Raw genomic sequence first — 19,191 nt, 5'->3', positions numbered from 1 at the left:
GTTATACCCTAGTGTGGACAGTGATTTATTGATACTAGCAGCTTCTTTTAGGCGGTCACCCTCAGCGCCAGAAGTCTTCTGCCTGTTACAGAATGCACAATGTTAGATGAGGTTTCTAAGGCAATACAAAGCAAAACGCCCCATAGCTACCTCTCTGATCCGGCGAGATCAACCAGGTTCAGTCTTGCAAAACGCATATTAGCTGTTGAGTCTTTTTCCCATCTGCTCTCGATCACGCATGTAAATACACTATGTGATCGACTACTCTCTCTGTTCATATTTGTGGCTCCGACTTTTCGATTCATAGAACCCTATCGAACAACAGATGAGATTTCACGAACATCAACATAAAACAAAAATGTTCGGGAGACGGCGGTACTAACCTGTGTGATAAGCCCTAAGATGTCTTGAACACTTTGTACTTCACATTCAGTCAGATTTTCCACATAGACACCGCTCTTAATGTCCTCTCGAAGCTAAAAAGTGAAAAACACATTAGAGAACTAAGCCTTGCGCATCTAGTGCACTTTCACCAACAAAATATATAAGTTACCTGCAAATTTGTTGAAGATGGTTCAAGAAGGTCTGTAATTTGTTCATTGTAAATCTCAAGGAAAGAGCATTTGCAATTGTATTTAAGTCTCTCGTCTCTTCTGCTCTCTTCCTCCTGCAACAAGAACAGCGAAGCAAGATGCAATTAGCAAAGTTAAGATATCTCAGTAATAATAATTTAAAAAGCTATATCATAAGAGAATTACAGCTTGTATTCTTGCAAATAAAAACTCAAATATCCGAGGCATCATTCCTCTGTTGGGACTTGGTTTGACTTCTAAATCACCAACTTCCCCGAGCATTGTATATGTTTTCCCACTTCCTGTCTGCATAATCCAACCAAATTATAACACGTTAGGAACTGAAAACTTAACTCCAACGAAGGAAACTATTTCCACTCAGTCCTACTATGAAAACTTAACTATCTCATCTCATTGCAACCTTGTAAGGATTTTCAAATGATTCAGCATAAGTATCACCAAATTACCTAAAATGGGACATCTTTACAGCTCTATCACAAAAACAGCTCTACCATGGTCACTAGAAAACATAAGGCTTGTTTTAAGCTTGAGCCTAATCCAGAGGTAGTAGATCACTCTCATAATCTATCTCTAGAATGACAGAAGAATATACCTGGCCATATGCAAATATACAACTGTTGTAGCCAGACAAGCAATTTTCCACCATGGGCAGACCGGCTACCCGAAAAAGGGTTTCCTACAAATTTAGGATGCAACAAAAAAAAAAACTTCATATATACGAATAAAAAGGAAACCAAATTTTCATCTTTCGTTATGATGAGTCTTACCTGGTCAATTGTCTCACATGCCACATGATCAAACTGAAACCGTGTTTCAGGTGGTCCAATCCATGCTACGCACTGCGAACTTTCTTGCTTTAAGCACCTACTGTACCCATTTGTACCCTTCTCCATGCTATTAAGCGGTCGAACACGTATAAGAATCTGCAATTCATTCAGTAACCATCAATGACTGCCACCTAACCAACACTTGAAAAAATCGAATACAAAAATAGGCATTTCTGTTAAAAGAAGTCAATTTGGTGCAGCTAATGAACCTAGAAGTATACTGGACAGTGAACACTGAGAAGAGTAATGCAGTTCCAAAACCCCAAAAATGAAAAGAAAGTAAACAAAATTGGTACCTGTACATTGTGATCCATCCAGAAAGATGGATCCTCCTTAAGGCTAAAGTGAGGAACTTGGACCGTGTTAACAACTGCTGAAACTTGCCCAGAAGAACTAGACAACCCTTTATACAAAGAGGCATAACCACCAACTCTAACAGCTCCTGTCCCATCAAGCTTCCCTCTGTAACAAGACCCCGGAGGCTTAGACACGCTCTTAGTAGGAGTCGAATTGGTCTCCGAATTAGCTCTCCCGACAACTCTACCAGTTTTAGGAGTCGTATTCAAAAACCCCACGTTTGCGTTCGTGACGGAATCACACTTGTCTCCCCAACCAAACCGATTCTTAGAAAACGCAGCAATGCTGGATCGATACTTATCAGGCGTCCGTAAAGGCAATGGTGGATCTGGGTTCTTAGGTCTAGGCTTAGAAGGAGTTCGATCGATCTTACTCCCCAACTCCTTTGTTGGGTTCGTCAATGAATCGTCGGTGGTTTGAGACAAAAGCGAAGCTCGGAGATTCTCAGGGACATTCTCGATTTCGTCATCGTGCTTGACCTCCCTTGACATTTAAATCTGAAATCAGAAAAAGCAGATTTCAAAAAAAAAAACCAGTTCAAAATTCACGAAATTGACACTGAGAAATGTGAAATTAAGAAACTTTCGAATCCAACAGCTAAAAAAGCTAAAGAGCAGCTCGTTGGGTTTTATATCTCACCGTCACCTGTGTAATGTAAATCGAGCTACAAAATCCAAAATTTCGCGAGCTTCTGAAGAGTTCTCTCTCTGTATCTCACTTACTCACTCTGTATCTCTCTTTGTATCTCTCTCTATCTCTAGATTCGCATGATTTCAGCAGTAAAGCCGGACGGAGAAAGGAATGTTAAAAGAAGAGGGACGATGGAAAACGGACGGTTGAGATTGTTTGCACTTTCAGGCGCTGTTTGAATTTGAATTTTGGAAAAAGCCAAAAAGGGCTTTCTCACCGTAATAAAGTAGGCTTCATGAGGTTAGTTTCGTCAATAATCAACCTATTTTCTTTTCTTTTTCCCAAAAACAATTCAACGGCTAAAAAAACAGTGAAAAATTGAAAAACGAGGAAGACGCCGGGGCCCATTTATAATTCAAATATATTGAATAGTATATACACTATTCCTGGTCCAGCGGCTTACCAAAGTTCGAGATCAAATTAAATTAGCATAATCAAAACAAAGTGGGTCTAAAGTCTAAAACTCTAAACCGGTTATACAACCAGTCTCACATTGTCTATAAGAGGTGGATTTTGTTTTACTTAAAAGTAACCTTTTTTTAACTGGAGGAGGAGAAAGTAAATTCTTCGGGTTGAGAATAGGACCCGGAACCAACGAATTTTATTCGGGTCGGGTTATAAACTTCCCAATATAAAAAACGGAACACTTCCGATGATTATCCCCGCCCGCTTCTTTGATCCCTCGACGATTTCTTCTCTCCGTCGTCTCTTCCAATTTGAGAACTCCTACGGCAAAGGGGTATGTGTTATTATGTACATCCATACTCTCAATTAGGGTTTCAATCCCAATTTCGTCTCGGGCTAGATATCATATCAACTAGGGTTTTTGTTCTTCGTTTTCTTTCCCTAAAAACAAAAAATTGAGACGCTTTTTTTCATCAACTTTTCTTGATTTTTCTGTTGTGATGCTCTCCCTCCCAGCTTTCTTGTAACTGTGTGCTTGATGATGGTGTATTTGTATGTGTTCCTTTGTAGGGTTTTTTTTTTGTTTGTTGAGTCGTGGATCTCTTCTTGCTCCCGATTCTTTTCTTTTCAGTAGTTCGTTTTTCACGCCAATCTTGCATTACACATGTCTCATTCCAACGACGACGAGACTTCCTCAGGTTATTATTATATATGCAGTTTCTTAATTTCGCTCCGTAGTGTAGTTTAGGGTCTGTTTTTCCAAATTTACTGCGACAAAATTTTTGTATCCCCTAGTGTCTAGTGAGAAAGTTCCTATCATCAGTGTCTTGCCTTCTCCTAGTTTGGCTGTAGTCATAATCTACTTATTGTGGGATAATTTAAAGCACGGAATTTTGCGTTAATTGTATATAGAACGTTTCTTTGTCTGAGATCTTCATATACTCTACAAGTCCTGCCCACAGCAGTTACAAAACTGACACTATATATTTATACTACCAAATCGTTGTCATTCGCTACAGTGACTTGTGATGGTACGTTTTGTTAGATTATGAGAACAATGGTGAAGAGTATGATGGGCCTGAAGTTCAAGTAGTTACTGAGGAAGATCATCTACTGCCAAAAGGGGAGTATTTCTCAGCTGCATTTGCTTTGGGTAGTTTAAATTCTAGAGCTTCTGTGTTTGACGACGAAGATTATGATGAGGAAGAAGAACATGTGGAGGAACACGCGCCGGTTGATAAATCTTTTGTTCCTCAAGAGAGTGAACCAGGTTTGCTTTCGAAATTGCCATTTCTTGAACTAAACGATTAGCGCATTGTGTTCTGTACTTTTGATTTGTCATTTCATTACTCTCCAATTGGCTTAGTTTAGTTATTCTCCCAACATTTACACTTTGGGAGCTCGTGATCTCTTGCAAAGTTGTACTCAAGTGCGTCATAAATCCCTTGAGATCACCACTCTTGGAATTTTTCTTATATTCCTTGTGAGTTAGTGATTATGAGACAGAAAACATTATTGTTTTGCAGTTGTCTTGAAAGAGGAAAAAGCCGTGGAGTATGAAAAAGAGGCTTGCATCTTGGGAAACGAGGGTCAGATGGACACAGGAGATGTCCAGGAGGTCAGCAAGAATGATTTTGGTGTCTCAGAAAACATCTTTTTTTGCTGTGGAATGATTTTGTTCTGTAAGTGATCTCATTGAAACATTCAGGAGGTGGTGGATGACATATCAGAAGGTACTTTGGATGAGAAAAGCGTCACCCCACTGCCTGTATTGTATCTGGAAGATGGTATGGTCGTCTTACAATTCTCTGAGATATTTTATATTCAAGAGCCGCGGCAGAAACGACACAAAAGAAAATTCAGATGTATCACTTATAGAGGTATGTGATCTGGACCGGTCTTACTAATTTTGTTTATTCTAAATTTTTGTTGTTGTCCATTGGTTTGTTAAACTCTGAAACAACAATAAGTTTTCTCAAATTTTTCAGTATCTCCCGTTCAATTCTAAAGGTCATTAGGTATTGAAAGCATGAGAAGTTCTTTATGTCGCTCAATCTCTTCTTTGCAAGAATAGATTATATATTTATATAATGGTGCTTCTAAAATGATACACATTCCTTTTCTGAAAAATGTTCCTTTCTTTTTGTCCCCGCATTCCTCATTTCTGTTTATTGTTCATCTCTTCATATGGGACTCTTACATTATAGCCTTCTTTCATATAGACAAGTACCTATCTGTGGATATTTCTGAGCTTGTTGAAGACGATGAGGAAGTACTTCTGAAGAGCCATGGCAGGATTGACACTCATGTGAAAGAAGCTGATCTAATTCAGCTGGATGTCCCCTTTCCAATCAGAGAGGGTTCACAGCTGGTACAGTCAGGGGTACTACACCAGAATCAAGAGAATTTACCAAGCTAGGAAGCGATTCATGTATCACGGATGAACTGTTGAAGCAGGACTCAAAAAACGATAATTCATCTCTTTGCCAGTCCCAGTTAGAAATGGAAATTTTCCCTCTTGACCAGCAAGATTGGGAACATCGAATACTCTGGGAAAATTCTCCTGAATTTAGTGGTAATTCTGGTGAGAGCTTAAAATCTGGAATTGAGTCAGAAAGTATGCTGGTTCAGGTAACAAATTCAGAGACTGAACAAGAAAGCGTAAATGTGATGAACTCTGGAGGGAAAGCTCAAGCTGACAATGATACGCTCATGCCTTTTATTGTAAATCCATTGGAGTCTTTTGGCTCAAGAGGTTCCCTGTCTACATATGAGATGACTAATAAACGTACACATCATCCACAACTTCTAAGGTTAGAATCCCACTGGGTTGAGGATCATCTTAGTGAAAATGACAATACTGGAGGGGAAAATCTAAAGTGGCTTAATGGTGACGTTCTTGGGGGTTTGAATGGATTTGCATTGCAAGATATGGGGGATGAGGCATGGTTAGATAGCATAATATGGGAATCAGATAAAGATTTAAGCCGGTATAAACTAATATTTGATCTTCAAGATGAGCAAATGGTCTTTGAAGTTCCGGATAATGAGGAAAGAAAATATCATCAACTTCATTCCCGATCTATGATTGTATCCCAATCTTCAAAACCCAAGGATGGAACCTCTCAAGAATGCTGTGAATCAAATTCTGGGTGGCAATTCAATATTTCTAATGACCAATTCTATACAAATGGGAAAAGCTCTCAGCTGCAAGGAAATGCTAAGAAATATGGCGAACATAGTTTGAGAGTTTTCCATTCAGCACCAGCGATTAAATTGCAGACGATGAAGATTAAACTGAGCAAGTAAGTGAGTCACTCATTTTTATATTTCTTGTATTTGTACGCTTCATTGTTACATTGTGTATCTTATGTGCTCTCAATGTTGCCACGAGATATCGTTTGATAATACATCCTTCTTTTAGTGATTTATGTTAAAAAGTTTGATTTAACTCATTGCAGTATAGAGAAAGTAAATTTTCACCGGCCCAAAGCTCTGTGGTATCCACATGACAATGCACTAGCCATCAAGCAGCTAAGAAATTTACCCACCCAAGGATCCATGAAAGTTGTAGTGAAGAGTCTGGGGGGTAAAGGATCACTACTACACGTTGGTAGAGAGGAATCTGTCTCTTCATTAAAATCCAAGGCTTCTAGAAAGCTAGGTTGTTTATAATCCTTTCAATTTTGTCTACGGCTTTATGACATGGATTATATTTGGAGAACATGCTGCACTATCATCACTGGCAAATCTTAGAGCTCAATTCCTACAATTGTTTTGCAGATTTTAAGGACACGGAAGCAGTGAAGATGTTTTATATGGGAAAGGAACTTGAGGATGAAAAGTCTCTTTCTGAACAAAATGTTCAACCAAATTCCTTGGTCCATATTTTACGTACTAAGGTACATCTGTGGCCATGGAAGCTACCTGGCGAAAATAAATCCTTAAGACCTCCTGGGGCATTCAAGAAGAAATCTGACCTATCTACTCAAGATGGCCATGTTTTCTTGATGGAGTAAGATAAATTTCTATATGAGACTTGCATGTCAACTTTTTAACTTTTTTTGCTACTTTATTGCTCTTGTGGTTATCTTGATCTATGTTTATTAGTCCCCTTTTAGATTTCATTAAACTGTGTAGGTATTGTGAAGAGAGGCCATTGATGCTCAGCAATGTAGGAATGGGTGCAAATTTTTGCACGTATTATCAGAAGTCATCCCCAGAGGATCAACATGGGAGCTTGCTACAGAACCAAAGAGACACCTTAGGAAGTGTGATGATTCTAGAACCTGGGGACAAATCCCCTTTCCTTGGGAAAATACACAGTGGTTGCAGTCAGTCATCTGTTGAAACAAACATGTACAAAGCACCTGTTTTTCCTCATAGGCTGCAATCAACAGATTATTTGTTGGTCCGGTCTGCTAAAGGAAAGCTCTCTATAAGGCGTATTGACAAGATAGTCGCTGTTGGACAACAGGTTTGCCTTTTACAAGATTTCGCTCTTAGAATTGCTGTCCATGGAAACTATTACTGCTTATATATATTGAAGAATGAGTCAATACGTTCCATGCTTGTCACTTAGGAGTGTATCAATAGATCTTACTGGCCTAACCAAATTACATTCCCTTTTGCTTTCACGCTACCACATTTTCCGTTGCTACTTTTGTTGGTACTTTGGCGTCAGTGTGCTAGCAAAATTTTTGGTGAAGTAATGAAGAGTATAGTAAAGGAAGAGCCATAAGAATCTAGAATAAATGTGTAATCAGAGAGAAGTGCTAGTAATATCTAAGTCAAAAGAGTCGGTTATGAGTTACACTAACAGTCGACCTATACGTTCCAAAGTTTTTTTTTTTTTTTTTTTTGTGAACACGTTCCAAAGTTATGAGTGGCAATTTACATTTCAGTTTTCTTTCATTCCTAAATGTCATATTTCCGGCATGCTGAGATTATACTTTTGTAGGAACCCCGAATGGAAATAATGTCTCCTGCATCAAAGAAACTACAGACTTATTTGGTGAACAGAATGATGGTCTATGTGTATAGAGAGTTTAAGCTTCGCAACCGTATTGCTGCATATGAGCCGTCTTTCTTATTTTCAAACTTATCGGATGCAGTCATCAGGAAGAACATGAAAGTTTGTGCAGACTTGGAGATACTCGTCAAATTCTCACTTGCGCATAAGCGGCATCTAGAGTTGCATGTGCACTCTTTCACCCTTTGTTTTTCATCATCATGCGCGCTTTCATATTTATCATTCTGACCTATTTTACATGGATTAAAACATGTAGAGGGATAAAAATGGCAAGCCTTACTGGTCCAAGTTACGTAATTTTGACAAGATTCTACCCGAGTTGAAAAATCTGGTGGCCCCAGAGGATGTAAGTCTCTCTTTCATGTTTAAAATACAAGCCATCTGTTTTATACTATTTAGATGCAGTTAGTGAGCTTTTGAGGGCTATTTTTGAATACATATTTTTCAAGATGGTATTCTATGTTTTGCTGGCCTAGGTGTGTTCCTATGAGAGTATGCTAGCTGGGCTGTACCGGCTCAAACAATTAGGGATCACCCGGTTTACATTGCCTGCTAGCATATCAACTGCACTGGCTCAGCTCCCAGATGAAGTTACTACTCTTGCTGCTGCATCACGTGTTGAGAGGGAGTTGCAGACTACTCCGTGGAATCTGAGCCGTAATTTTGTTATTTGTACAACTCAGGTGAACATCACTTATTTGAGAATTTTGATGTAGTGAGTTCTTATCTGTTCTCGTTTATAGATTAGCTCGAGCTATATATTATGACTTCGAGCAAGACTAGAACCTGTTTCAGCTCTATCTTCTCTAGTTTTGTAAAGAGTCATATTGAATCCTGTCAGTGGAAGTGGATATGATGCTCCTGATTAGTCATAGACTCATACATCCTGCATTTGTTACTTGGCCGGGTTGATGCTCATTTATCTGGTTTTCATCTCTGGGTTTGAGTAGGGCAGAGCAAATATAGAGCGATTGGAAATTACTGGAGTTGGCGATCCCTCTGGACGGGGTCTAGGATTCAGCTACGTCCGATCTGCATCAAAAGCAACAGCTGCAGCCGGACATATGAAAAAAAGGCAGCAGCCCGTAGCGGAGTCCTCTCTGCACAGATGTTGATCTTCGCAGATTAAGCATGGAAGAAGCTCGAGAGGTTCGCTTCTTCATTTTAGATGTCCAGGAACCTAAAAGGACATAGCTGAATCCTCTCTTTATTCCCATTTCTTCTAGATACCATAGTAAAGGCCATCTGATATTTGACTATGTGAAACATGGTTTGGCTGGCAATGTTTATAGGTTCTTCTCAAGTTCAATATTCCTGATGAGATAATTGCCAAGCAATCTCGACGGCATCGTATTGCTATGATACGCAAGCTATCAAGTGAGCAGGTTGCATCTGGTGGTAAGTTTGACCCCACAACAATAGGTAAGTATGCCTGTGGCGAGAGAACATCTTTCCCACAAGTTCAACAGCAGGCCCGACAAAAGTGTCAGGAGATTTGGGATAGGCAACGTCTGTCCCTTTCAGCTTGTGATGATGATGAGAATGAAAGTGAAAACGACGCGAACAGTGACTTGGACTCCTTTGTTGGAGATCTGGAAAATCTACTTGATGCTGAGGTTGGTGGGGAGGGGGATGAATCTAATATGTCTAAGAATGAAAAGGTGGATGAAGTGAACGACCTCAAGATGAGAAGGTGGCTATCTCAAGTTGACACAGACGATGAAATTGAAGATGGATCAGCTGAGTATGCAGAGTTATGCCGATTGCTGATGCAAGGTACTTGATTTTAAATCTATCAGCTAAAGTCTTCTTCTTAATGAATCACTGACTGGTGTGGTACTTATTTAGATGAGAACCATAGGAAGAAAAAGAAGATGAAAGCTGTGGGAGAGGGAATGAGAATTTTTCCTCCTCCACGGCCCACTGTTGAACCTGTCATTGACAAGAAATCTCTTGCCACCCAACCTGATGCATCTTTCTTAGTCGTGAATGAGAGCGCCGTTAAAGACACCACAAACGTCAGTATAAGTTTGGGAATTTCACAAACCTTTTATTATTTTCTTTTCGATGACTGCGTCAACTCATCAGTTCTCGCATTGTGTTGACAAATTTTGTATCATGTATCCTCCTCAATTGGCAGGTTGATAAAGCTATTTTGAAGACCCCCAGAGGTAAACAGGTAAAAGAGATCAGCAACCCTATAGGCAAGCTGAAGAATCTCAAAATACTGAAGGTAAACCAAAAGGTACGATAAAATCAAGTCAACATGTGTAAACTATTATTTTTACGGGTACTCTAAGGTGTTGTCTATTCTCTCGGTCCAAACCAGGTATTCAAGGGGGAAAAAACAGCAAGAGCGAGCTTCGTCTGTGGAGCATGTGGTCAGGTATTATTGCTTGGTATACTAGATTATAAATCTTAACTTGTTTCAAAGAGAAAAACTTTTGACCTTTATCTTCATGGCCAGCATGGACACATGAAAACCAATAGACACTGCCCANTTTTGATGTAGTGAGTTCTTATCTGTTCTCGTTTATAGATTAGCTCGAGCTATATATTATGACTTCGAGCAAGACTAGAACCTGTTTCAGCTCTATCTTCTCTAGTTTTGTAAAGAGTCATATTGAATCCTGTCAGTGGAAGTGGATATGATGCTCCTGATTAGTCATAGACTCATACATCCTGCATTTGTTACTTGGCCGGGTTGATGCTCATTTATCTGGTTTTCATCTCTGGGTTTGAGTAGGGCAGAGCAAATATAGAGCGATTGGAAATTACTGGAGTTGGCGATCCCTCTGGACGGGGTCTAGGATTCAGCTACGTCCGATCTGCATCAAAAGCAACAGCTGCAGCCGGACATATGAAAAAAAGGCAGCAGCCCGTAGCGGAGTCCTCTCTGCACAGATGTTGATCTTCGCAGATTAAGCATGGAAGAAGCTCGAGAGGTTCGCTTCTTCATTTTAGATGTCCAGGAACCTAAAAGGACATAGCTGAATCCTCTCTTTATTCCCATTTCTTCTAGATACCATAGTAAAGGCCATCTGATATTTGACTATGTGAAACATGGTTTGGCTGGCAATGTTTATAGGTTCTTCTCAAGTTCAATATTCCTGATGAGATAATTGCCAAGCAATCTCGACGGCATCGTATTGCTATGATACGCAAGCTATCAAGTGAGCAGGTTGCATCTGGTGGTAAGTTTGACCCCACAACAATAGGTAAGTATGCCTGTGGCGAGAGAACATCTTTCCCACAAGTTCAACAGCAGGCCCGACAAAAGTGTCAGGAGATTTGGGATAGGCAACGTCTGTCCCTTTCAGCTTGTGATGATGATGAGAATGAAAGTGAAAACGACGCGAACAGTGACTTGGACTCCTTTGTTGGAGATCTGGAAAATCTACTTGATGCTGAGGTTGGTGGGGAGGGGGATGAATCTAATATGTCTAAGAATGAAAAGGTGGATGAAGTGAACGACCTCAAGATGAGAAGGTGGCTATCTCAAGTTGACACAGACGATGAAATTGAAGATGGATCAGCTGAGTATGCAGAGTTATGCCGATTGCTGATGCAAGGTACTTGATTTTAAATCTATCAGCTAAAGTCTTCTTCTTAATGAATCACTGACTGGTGTGGTACTTATTTAGATGAGAACCATAGGAAGAAAAAGAAGATGAAAGCTGTGGGAGAGGGAATGAGAATTTTTCCTCCTCCACGGCCCACTGTTGAACCTGTCATTGACAAGAAATCTCTTGCCACCCAACCTGATGCATCTTTCTTAGTCGTGAATGAGAGCGCCGTTAAAGACACCACAAACGTCAGTATAAGTTTGGGAATTTCACAAACCTTTTATTATTTTCTTTTCGATGACTGCGTCAACTCATCAGTTCTCGCATTGTGTTGACAAATTTGTATCATGTATTCTCCTCAATTGGCAGGTTGATAAAGCTATTTTGAAGACCCCTAGAGGTAAACAGGTAAAAGAGATCAGCAACCCTATAGGCAAGCTGAAGAATCTCAAAATACTGAAGGTAAACCAAAAGGTACGATAAATCAAGTCAACATGTGTAAACTATATTTTTTACGGGTACTCTAAGGTGTTGTCTATTCTCTCGGTCCAAACCAGGTATTCAAGGGGGAAAAAACAGCAAGAGCGAGCTTCGTCTGTGGAGCATGTGGTCAGGTATTATTGCTTGGTATACTAGATTATAAATCTTAACTTGTTTCAAAGAGAAAAACTTTTGACCTTTATCTTCATGGCCAGCATGGACACATGAAAACCAATAGACACTGCCCAAAGTACAGAGAAAATACAGAATCGCATCTGAAAAGTATAGATTTGAAGAAGTCTGCTGGAAAACCAAGTTCATCACATCTATCAGGCGAGGTCTGGCTGAAACCTATTGAGAACAAGAAGACTGCTCCAAAAAGTACAACAAAACTTTCTGTAAATGAAGCTGCGAAAATAGGTGATTCAACTTCCAAAACCTGGGGTCTCCCCGCTGGAGGGTTGATAGATAAACGCTGTTCAGAAACTCAAGGAAATTCTGAGCTAGCAGCTGTGTCTCATATAGACACTGGGACTAAGTTGACTTCTAGAGTCAGCAAACTCAATATATCTAGCAAGGAAAAACCTAAAGATTTAAAGGTTGCATCTGACAGTCCTTCCCAATCATTGAGGCCTGCATTTAGCAGAAAGAGAAGGGAGAGCGAGTCTCACAATTCTTCTGTTTCTGAAAAACTCTTACCTAGTACAGAGCCAAATCAGGCTACATTAAGTAGGCACACTATTTCAGTTCCACAGCTATCGTTAAGTATGGATAAAGATCAAGCTGAATCTTGTAGACATCATCGCGCTATATGGCCGCCAACAGAAAGAGAACATCAGCAGAAGAAACTTGTTATTCAACGTTCAAAAGAGATTACTGATCATGACATCGGTAGTCTTAGAGACCCTCCACAGTTTGAGTCCAGGACATTAAAAAGAATGGCAGATTTTCAGAGGCAGCAGAGACTCAGATTGTCAGAGAACTTTCTAGACTGGGGACCCAAAGAGGAAAGAATGTGCCGGAAAGAACAAGATATAAGTATGGATAGGCACAGGGAAGGAAAAGTGAGAAGAGATTACAATGATATCACTGTATCAGAAGAACGCAGTGAGATAGCTGAGATCAGAAGATACGAAGAGGTATTATGGAGTGAGACGGAAGAAGGGGAACGACAAAAAGCCAAGAAGAAAAATATGCTGCAACGTGAAATAATAGAAGATTATCCTCCTAGAAGATTGTCAGAAAGAGGTCAGAACATCAGTAGCCTGTGTGTCTCTGACATTGAAAGGAACGGGGCAGAGTATGTACCTCAATCAAAACGACGAAAAAAAGGAGAGGTAAAATCCTCTTTGCTTTACATATTTTACTTTTGTTCACATGCTTGCTTTCATGTGTTTACATGTCTGCACCGTTGTTGAGAGATCAAACTGGAAATCACAGTTTTACCCAATTAACTAACTATTCACATCACATAAGGTTTATGTTGTCTTGCTAAAATATGAAACAGTGAAACGAGACTTTGACATTTAAATCAGAAAATAGATGAAAATCATCTGATACAAGATCCTGTGAGCACTGGGAAACTCATCTTTGTTTTCTCTTCTTTATTCATTTACCAACAGGTTGGCCTAGCAAACATCTTGGAAAGCATAGTAGACACACTGAGAGCCAAAGAAGTAATTAGTAAACGTGTCATACCTATTCTTGAAGCCGGTTTCAAAAAAGGAGGCTCCCAACTATCTTGACATTGTGGAACGCCCAATGGATCTCTCGACAATCCGGGATAAGGTACGGAGGATGGAGTACAGTGACCGAGAGCAATTTAGACGCGATGTCTGGCAGATCAAGTACAATGCTCATCTTTACAACGACGGGCGTAACCTGGAAATACCGCCGTTGGCAGATGAGTTGCTGTTGAAATGTGATCGCTTGTTGGATGAAAATAGACTTGAGTTAACAGAAGCAGAGGAAGGTATTGATTTGCAATGCAAAGGCCCTGCTTAAACACATTCGACACTTTGTAATACGAGTAATTCACTAATTCTTGTTAATGGAAAAAATCGCGAGTCATATATTATAAAAGAAAGCACAGTGTAGTGTAAATGAGAATAACTTTACGCAAGATGCAACGAGAATAATGAAGTATTTCTGATTTGAAAAGTCTGTTTTTCATAATTGAATTACACAAGATGCATAAGGATATAATAGTAACAAATTAACAATGATTGCTGGAAAAGAATAATAAAAACGTTAACAATGATCATGATCATATAACGCAAATAAAAAAATAAATTTTTTAACAGAAAATTACGGTGATAAACATAAAAAAAAACTACTAGTTTTATACTAAAAGTCAATGTAAGTATTTTTCTCATATAAAAAAACTGTAACAAAATTAGTCTCATGGTTTTCTGTACTTTTTTTTTGATACAACCAAATAGGTTTTGTATACAAATAACTATTATCCAGTTGCGTTTGGGGTATGTAAAAAATACTAAACTAGCAAGCGTACAAATGTAAAATCATCATAATACTTAAAATTAATTGAGGTCATGTATGCTTATGATTAATCTGGGTTATCTGATAAAACTAAAAAAAGAAAAAATTGGCAAGAGCTACCAGGATACTGGATCTTCGATCCAATGTTTTATCTACGATGCTTTGCATAGAACTTCTTATTTTCAAATACAGTATTGTAACTGTTTATGAAATTAAGTCACAGAGGAAAAGACAAGAAAGTTTTTGCATGTTTTTAAATTGAGTTTTGATCACTTCATAATGTTTTTAAATTGCATGTTTGCTTCTGAAATTTATTGTATATACACACTTGTCGACCTATAAATGTATTATAGAAATTAATGAAAATTAGTCTGAAATGGAACAGACCGAAAGGTTAAAACATACTCCTTACAAAATACAAATGATCGTCATCAGCTTTCAATTTCTGGTCGTCATTACTTAGTTTAAAATCTTCGAGCTCTTTTTATAAAACAAGTTCTTTATATTAGAAATTAGGGGAGTAAGTGGATAAGACTGAATCATAAAAGAAGATGTGGTCGTTAAAGGTCGCCATGCATCATAAGATTTGCTTACGTTTCCGTAATCTTTAACTTATTAAGACTTTACGAGAGTTTTTTTTTTTTTTTTTTTTTTTTTTTTTTNGGTCGCCATGCATCATAAGATTTGCTTACGTTTCCGTAATCTTTAACTTATTAAGACTTTACGAGAGTTTTTTTTTTTTTTTTTTCTTATTTTTTTTCTTTTGGATTTATGTCAAGTTATTGGAATATGAAATCATGTTACATGCAATATAACACGCCTATCCAAGTTACTAAACAAACATTGTTACTAATTTGACGATCATATCCCTAACCACTTAAAGAAAAAAAAAACCTCCAAGTATATGTAATTCCCACTTTCTTTGATAAAGCCAAGTAGATGTCAGAATCTCATTACGAGATTCTATATATTCTCTATTGGTTACTTTACAATATTGTCTTTTGTACTCAAATTTTTTTAAAAATCACACCACTAGACAGAACATAAACTTTGATCTTAAAATAAAAAAGTAGGAGAGACTTCAACAACCACGACGAAGGCACGTGGCATAATTTCCATGGGCTCTTAGAACATATGGTTAGCTAATTTTTGTGTTTTGTTTAATTAAGCTTTGATAAGCTTAAGGTTAAAGAAAGAATGGTTGAGATGCTACTTGCAAGTCGCAACAAAATTATGCAGTGCTTCTCAATTATGCATTTTGTTGGGTTTGGTGCTACGTCCCGATCACTCTACTGATTTTCATTTTAATCCCAAAAATCAAGTAGAATTAGATATTCACCCCATCCTTTACATATTTTTTATTAATACCCATAAGTTTCTTATTATTTAACTTTTACTGGTCACCTTTTTTTGTTTATTGGTTTAAGTTTTAGTCAAGGTTGTTCTAGCTAAATCCATAAAAGAAGTCGACTAAGAGTGAAATTAATCGTTATAATTATTTTAAATAATCTGATTGAGTTTTTCTTTTTGGGTCAGTCTCATTTATTTTGGTTTTGTATCAGATTGAATATGAATTATAAGGAAGATCAAAAGAAATTGTTTAGCAATAAGCCATATTTGCAAATATCGCAAATATGGTGACATCTAGATTCGACTTTATGCAATAAACAACCATCAATCATTCGAGAATAAAGAGTAATTAATAATCATTATCTCATGCACTTTATGATCAACACTTTATGATTTTTTATATTGAGAATCATTTGACTCCTCATTATAAAGTGATCAACTTACATCATCTGATGTATATGTATGTATATATTAACGCAGATCTTAGTCAGCCTTACACTGCGAAGGGGGAACATATGAATCAACAAGTAATATATCCACGTTATTTAATCAAAATATTTTTATTAAAATTTCAATAAAAAACAACATCAATTGTCATGTTGTCTTTCGTGTCCTATTGGTGCAAATTTTTCATCCTCATCCATTCAACCAGACCGTGTTTATGATATAGCTAAGATAGATCATTTAATTTCCTAAAACATATTTATATGTACAACAATTAACATACGTTTCCACGTGGATTATAGACACGAATACGTTATAAATTCTTTATATAATTCGCATATTTAAATAATAATAAATCAAAAAACATTTCTAAAAAAGATATTTAATTTTCAATTATTAGTTTTTTTTTTTAATTTGGTGTAGTTTAGCTAAACTTTGATACGTATATCCTGGTTTTAGACTTTTAGTTACTATTTTGAATATTGATCCAATTTAAATAACTTACTCCTAGACTCCTAGTTTAAGTCGTACGTAGAACCTTTCTTTGCATGCTCGGATCTACGATAAACACACTTTATACATACATTTACATATACACACACATGCGACGTTAGACATATATTTACGCATATGTATTTAAGGAAACGACCCCAAAATATATTGGCTCTTTGTAAAAACCAAAGGACAACAAAAGGAAGCATCTTCCGAGAAATAATTGGTAACGAATGAAATGCCACATGGCTTATCAACCAACCAATTATTAAATTTATCAATAATCCAATACATACAATTTTATATGGATTGATGTCCCTTGGTGTCTGTCTGTATAAATATAACTCTGCCTTTTGCAAGTTAAGACTCACAAAGACAAAGATCAGTTCTCAAGACGCGGCAAACAGATAACATAAAGAAGACCTCAAAAGTGCATAACACTAACCAAAGGCAACAAAAAAAAGAAAATTCTTGTTTTTCCTCTTCTACAAATCAAGAACAACAATATGGTGTCTCAAAAGCTAGAGATTTGCATCGAATTGGTGAAAATTGCTGTTGTTTTCGTCACCACCGTGGCTGAAACAGTAGAAGAAGCTTTCCGTAAGCCTCAACCGTCGCTTCCAGCAGTTCACGATGGTCGTCGGAATAATTACGCCGCTGTTCCCATTCCTCTTGTTGGATTCATGTAATGAGCTTTTTTGTTTGGACGTTCTTTTCTTTTCTTTTTCTTTTTGGTTTTGGCCTCGTTAAAAGTTAGTAGTTCTCTTGCCTAGCTTGTGGCGTTTTGGATGCTGTTGATTTGTGTATAAAGTATAACCAAAAAATTATCATGAAGAGTTTACAGATTAATCAAATCGTCAACGTTTCTATAATTTTTGTGTGTTTATTAACTGCTAGTTTTAACTTTCTTCAAGATCCATTGAAGATAATTAAATCACATCTTTAAAAAGTTTGCAACTGCAAAACTCTATATTCGTTACTTTTTGTAAAAAAAATCATCATCTATTACATAATAAGAAGGATATCACTTTTTATGTGGATCGAAACTAACCAATACTGAGAATCGTGAGGTGTGAATTATGTTAATTGGTTTATAATTAACAAATCATGTGTTGAACTCTTAAAACTGGATTTGATGTTCTTGAAACGAACTCAAGTAATATGTAACCATGTACAAAGTTCACCAAAGCTAAATTGGGAAAGTATATTCGCTTTCAATGGACACTTAAAACAAAAAAAAAAAACCACATCAACGCAACAACTTTGGTTTCATTTAGTTTTCTTTGGGATAAAAAGGGAGTATTTTTTATATATTTATTAAATTTGGATCTATGAGATTTTATACTTCTCAGGGTCCATAATCGCATGCTAATTATAGTGGTCAACTACTTGGTTTTGTAGTTTGATTAGTTTTGTGACGCAATTTAGTAGTAGTAGCTAAAGTTGAAAAAGTCAAACCTACTGCAGAGTAATGGGTTGTAGTTGTATACAAAAATAAAAAAAATATACAAAGTGGCTCGTGAAACATATGAATAGAATTGTTCAACCATCTAATTTAAAAAAAACTTGGAAATCAGCTTCTTCTTTTCTTTTCATTTAGATCGATCGACTTGGAAATCAGCTTTGGACTTGCAAAACATGTTTTGTTCATAACACAATGTTGAAATATATATATACTATATATATTTTTTTTTCAAGAAAACTTCTGAGCCAAAGACAAAAGACAGGCACCAAGATCTAATGGCATATAAATCATGCCATATGGTCAGATTTCTGGATATACTCCACGTAGTTAGGAGGGTTATTCTTGATCATCCAGAGCTGAAAGTCTTTCACCAGTGACTTGTCAAATACCCGATTTACCGACCCGAATCGCTCGGGAGTGAGCACAAGACTTGTGTCTATCTCTACGTTGTTGAATAACCTTTGTGGCCGTCTCAATAACACAGCCAATTCCACGTCCTACAAAATTATACATGGCTTAAGCACAAGACTTTTGTATTTTTCAATTAAATATAAGAAATTGAAAGTGTTTTTACCTCTTTAGGACTAAGATCATACATGGTTAATGAAAGAAAAGTGGGCTCCAATGGAAAGTGTTGGAGGTTTACTAGGCCCATCTCCAAATACAAACTTCAAGTCCAAATACCAACTTACAAAAAGTTTTAGAGTTTTTATTGAAGAAGAGAAAAGCAAAACTTGTCGACGAGAAAAAAAATAGAGAAAATCAAAAGAAGCCATTATGAACCTTATCATGGATATCTCATATCTCCATGGCCTTGGAAAGTTGGAAACAGCAAGCCCGCTCGAACTATGTGCCACGAGAATCACCTTCTCATCCTCACCTAGACTCTCCATTAGTCCCATCCAACGGACCAATATACTCCACGAACGACCATAGAGTCTCAGCCTGTCGTAGATCAATCCCGGACGTTGCTAAGTCGACCGCAGTTACA

At 37.5% G+C, this 19,191-nt stretch overlaps 4 protein-coding genes and 1 pseudogene across 4 annotated transcripts in view; 2 read left to right on the top strand and 3 right to left on the bottom strand.

The window, feature by feature from the left end:
• The window catches only part of LOC104767630 (kinesin-like protein KIN-12D), a 15,126-nt gene extending 12,524 nt beyond the window's left edge, over positions 1 to 2,602 (bottom strand). The window contains exons 1-9 of the mRNA XM_010491628.2: positions 2,417 to 2,602; positions 1,717 to 2,274; positions 1,361 to 1,516; positions 1,186 to 1,269; positions 759 to 878; positions 554 to 667; positions 384 to 476; positions 151 to 311; positions 8 to 82 (exon numbers count right to left, since the gene is read on the bottom strand). Coding sequence (XP_010489930.1) covers positions 8 to 82; positions 151 to 311; positions 384 to 476; positions 554 to 667; positions 759 to 878; positions 1,186 to 1,269; positions 1,361 to 1,516; positions 1,717 to 2,268 — 1,355 coding nt within the window. The 5' untranslated portion in view covers positions 2,269 to 2,274; positions 2,417 to 2,602. The remainder of the gene's footprint in view (positions 1 to 7; positions 83 to 150; positions 312 to 383; positions 477 to 553; positions 668 to 758; positions 879 to 1,185; positions 1,270 to 1,360; positions 1,517 to 1,716; positions 2,275 to 2,416) is intronic.
• LOC104765771 (transcription initiation factor TFIID subunit 1b) lies at positions 3,226 to 14,102 on the top strand. Its single transcript, XM_010489531.2, is given in 21 exon segments — positions 3,226 to 3,570; positions 3,918 to 4,142; positions 4,399 to 4,490; positions 4,581 to 4,752; positions 5,095 to 5,241; positions 5,244 to 6,177; positions 6,334 to 6,536; positions 6,656 to 6,887; positions 7,013 to 7,349; positions 7,833 to 8,072; positions 8,161 to 8,250; positions 8,381 to 8,587; positions 8,855 to 8,997; positions 10,780 to 10,849; positions 10,993 to 11,476; positions 11,549 to 11,718; positions 11,840 to 11,944; positions 12,028 to 12,084; positions 12,166 to 13,287; positions 13,573 to 13,647; positions 13,649 to 14,102. Coding segments are annotated over 21 exon segments (5,445 nt in total). The 5' UTR covers positions 3,226 to 3,536; the 3' UTR covers positions 13,955 to 14,102.
• Positions 14,816 to 15,568, bottom strand: LOC109130810 (annotated as a pseudogene).
• On the top strand, positions 17,088 to 17,607 carry LOC109130949. The gene has a single exon (XM_019241103.1). The coding sequence runs from the start codon at positions 17,242 to 17,244 to the stop codon at positions 17,422 to 17,424; it is 183 nt and encodes a 60-aa protein (XP_019096648.1). The 5' UTR covers positions 17,088 to 17,241; the 3' UTR covers positions 17,425 to 17,607.
• Positions 18,488 to 19,093, bottom strand: LOC109130809 (methylesterase 1-like). The gene is made up of 3 exons (XM_019240861.1): positions 18,984 to 19,093; positions 18,775 to 18,868; positions 18,488 to 18,697 (listed from the first exon to the last, which is right to left on the bottom strand). The coding sequence occupies exons 1-3, from the start codon at positions 19,091 to 19,093 to the stop codon at positions 18,488 to 18,490; spliced, it is 414 nt and encodes a 137-aa protein (XP_019096406.1).

The sequence above is a fragment of the Camelina sativa genome, chromosome 19 (assembly GCF_000633955.1).
Source record: "Camelina sativa cultivar DH55 chromosome 19, Cs, whole genome shotgun sequence".
NCBI classification, from domain to species: Eukaryota; Viridiplantae; Streptophyta; class Magnoliopsida; order Brassicales; family Brassicaceae; genus Camelina; species Camelina sativa.
The sequence above is the reverse complement of the archived record's forward strand: the minus strand, read 5'-3'. Positions and strand labels throughout refer to the sequence as shown.

Bases quoted from the DNA above. Each gene is read 5' to 3' on its own strand.
- LOC109130949 (XM_019241103.1), top strand. From the start codon at position 17,242: ATGGTGTCTCAAAAGCTAGAGATTTGCATCGAATTGGTGAAAATTGCT.
- LOC109130809 (XM_019240861.1), bottom strand. From the start codon at position 19,093: ATGGAGAGTCTAGGTGAGGATGAGAAGGTGATTCTCGTGGCACATAGT. The intron at 18,869-18,983 runs GTTCATAATGGC...TTGGACTTGAAG, and splicing joins TATGAGATATCCATGATAAG to TTTGTATTTGGAGATGGGCC. The intron at 18,698-18,774 runs GTAAAAACACTT...ATAATTTTGTAG, and splicing joins ATGATCTTAGTCCTAAAGAG to GACGTGGAATTGGCTGTGTT.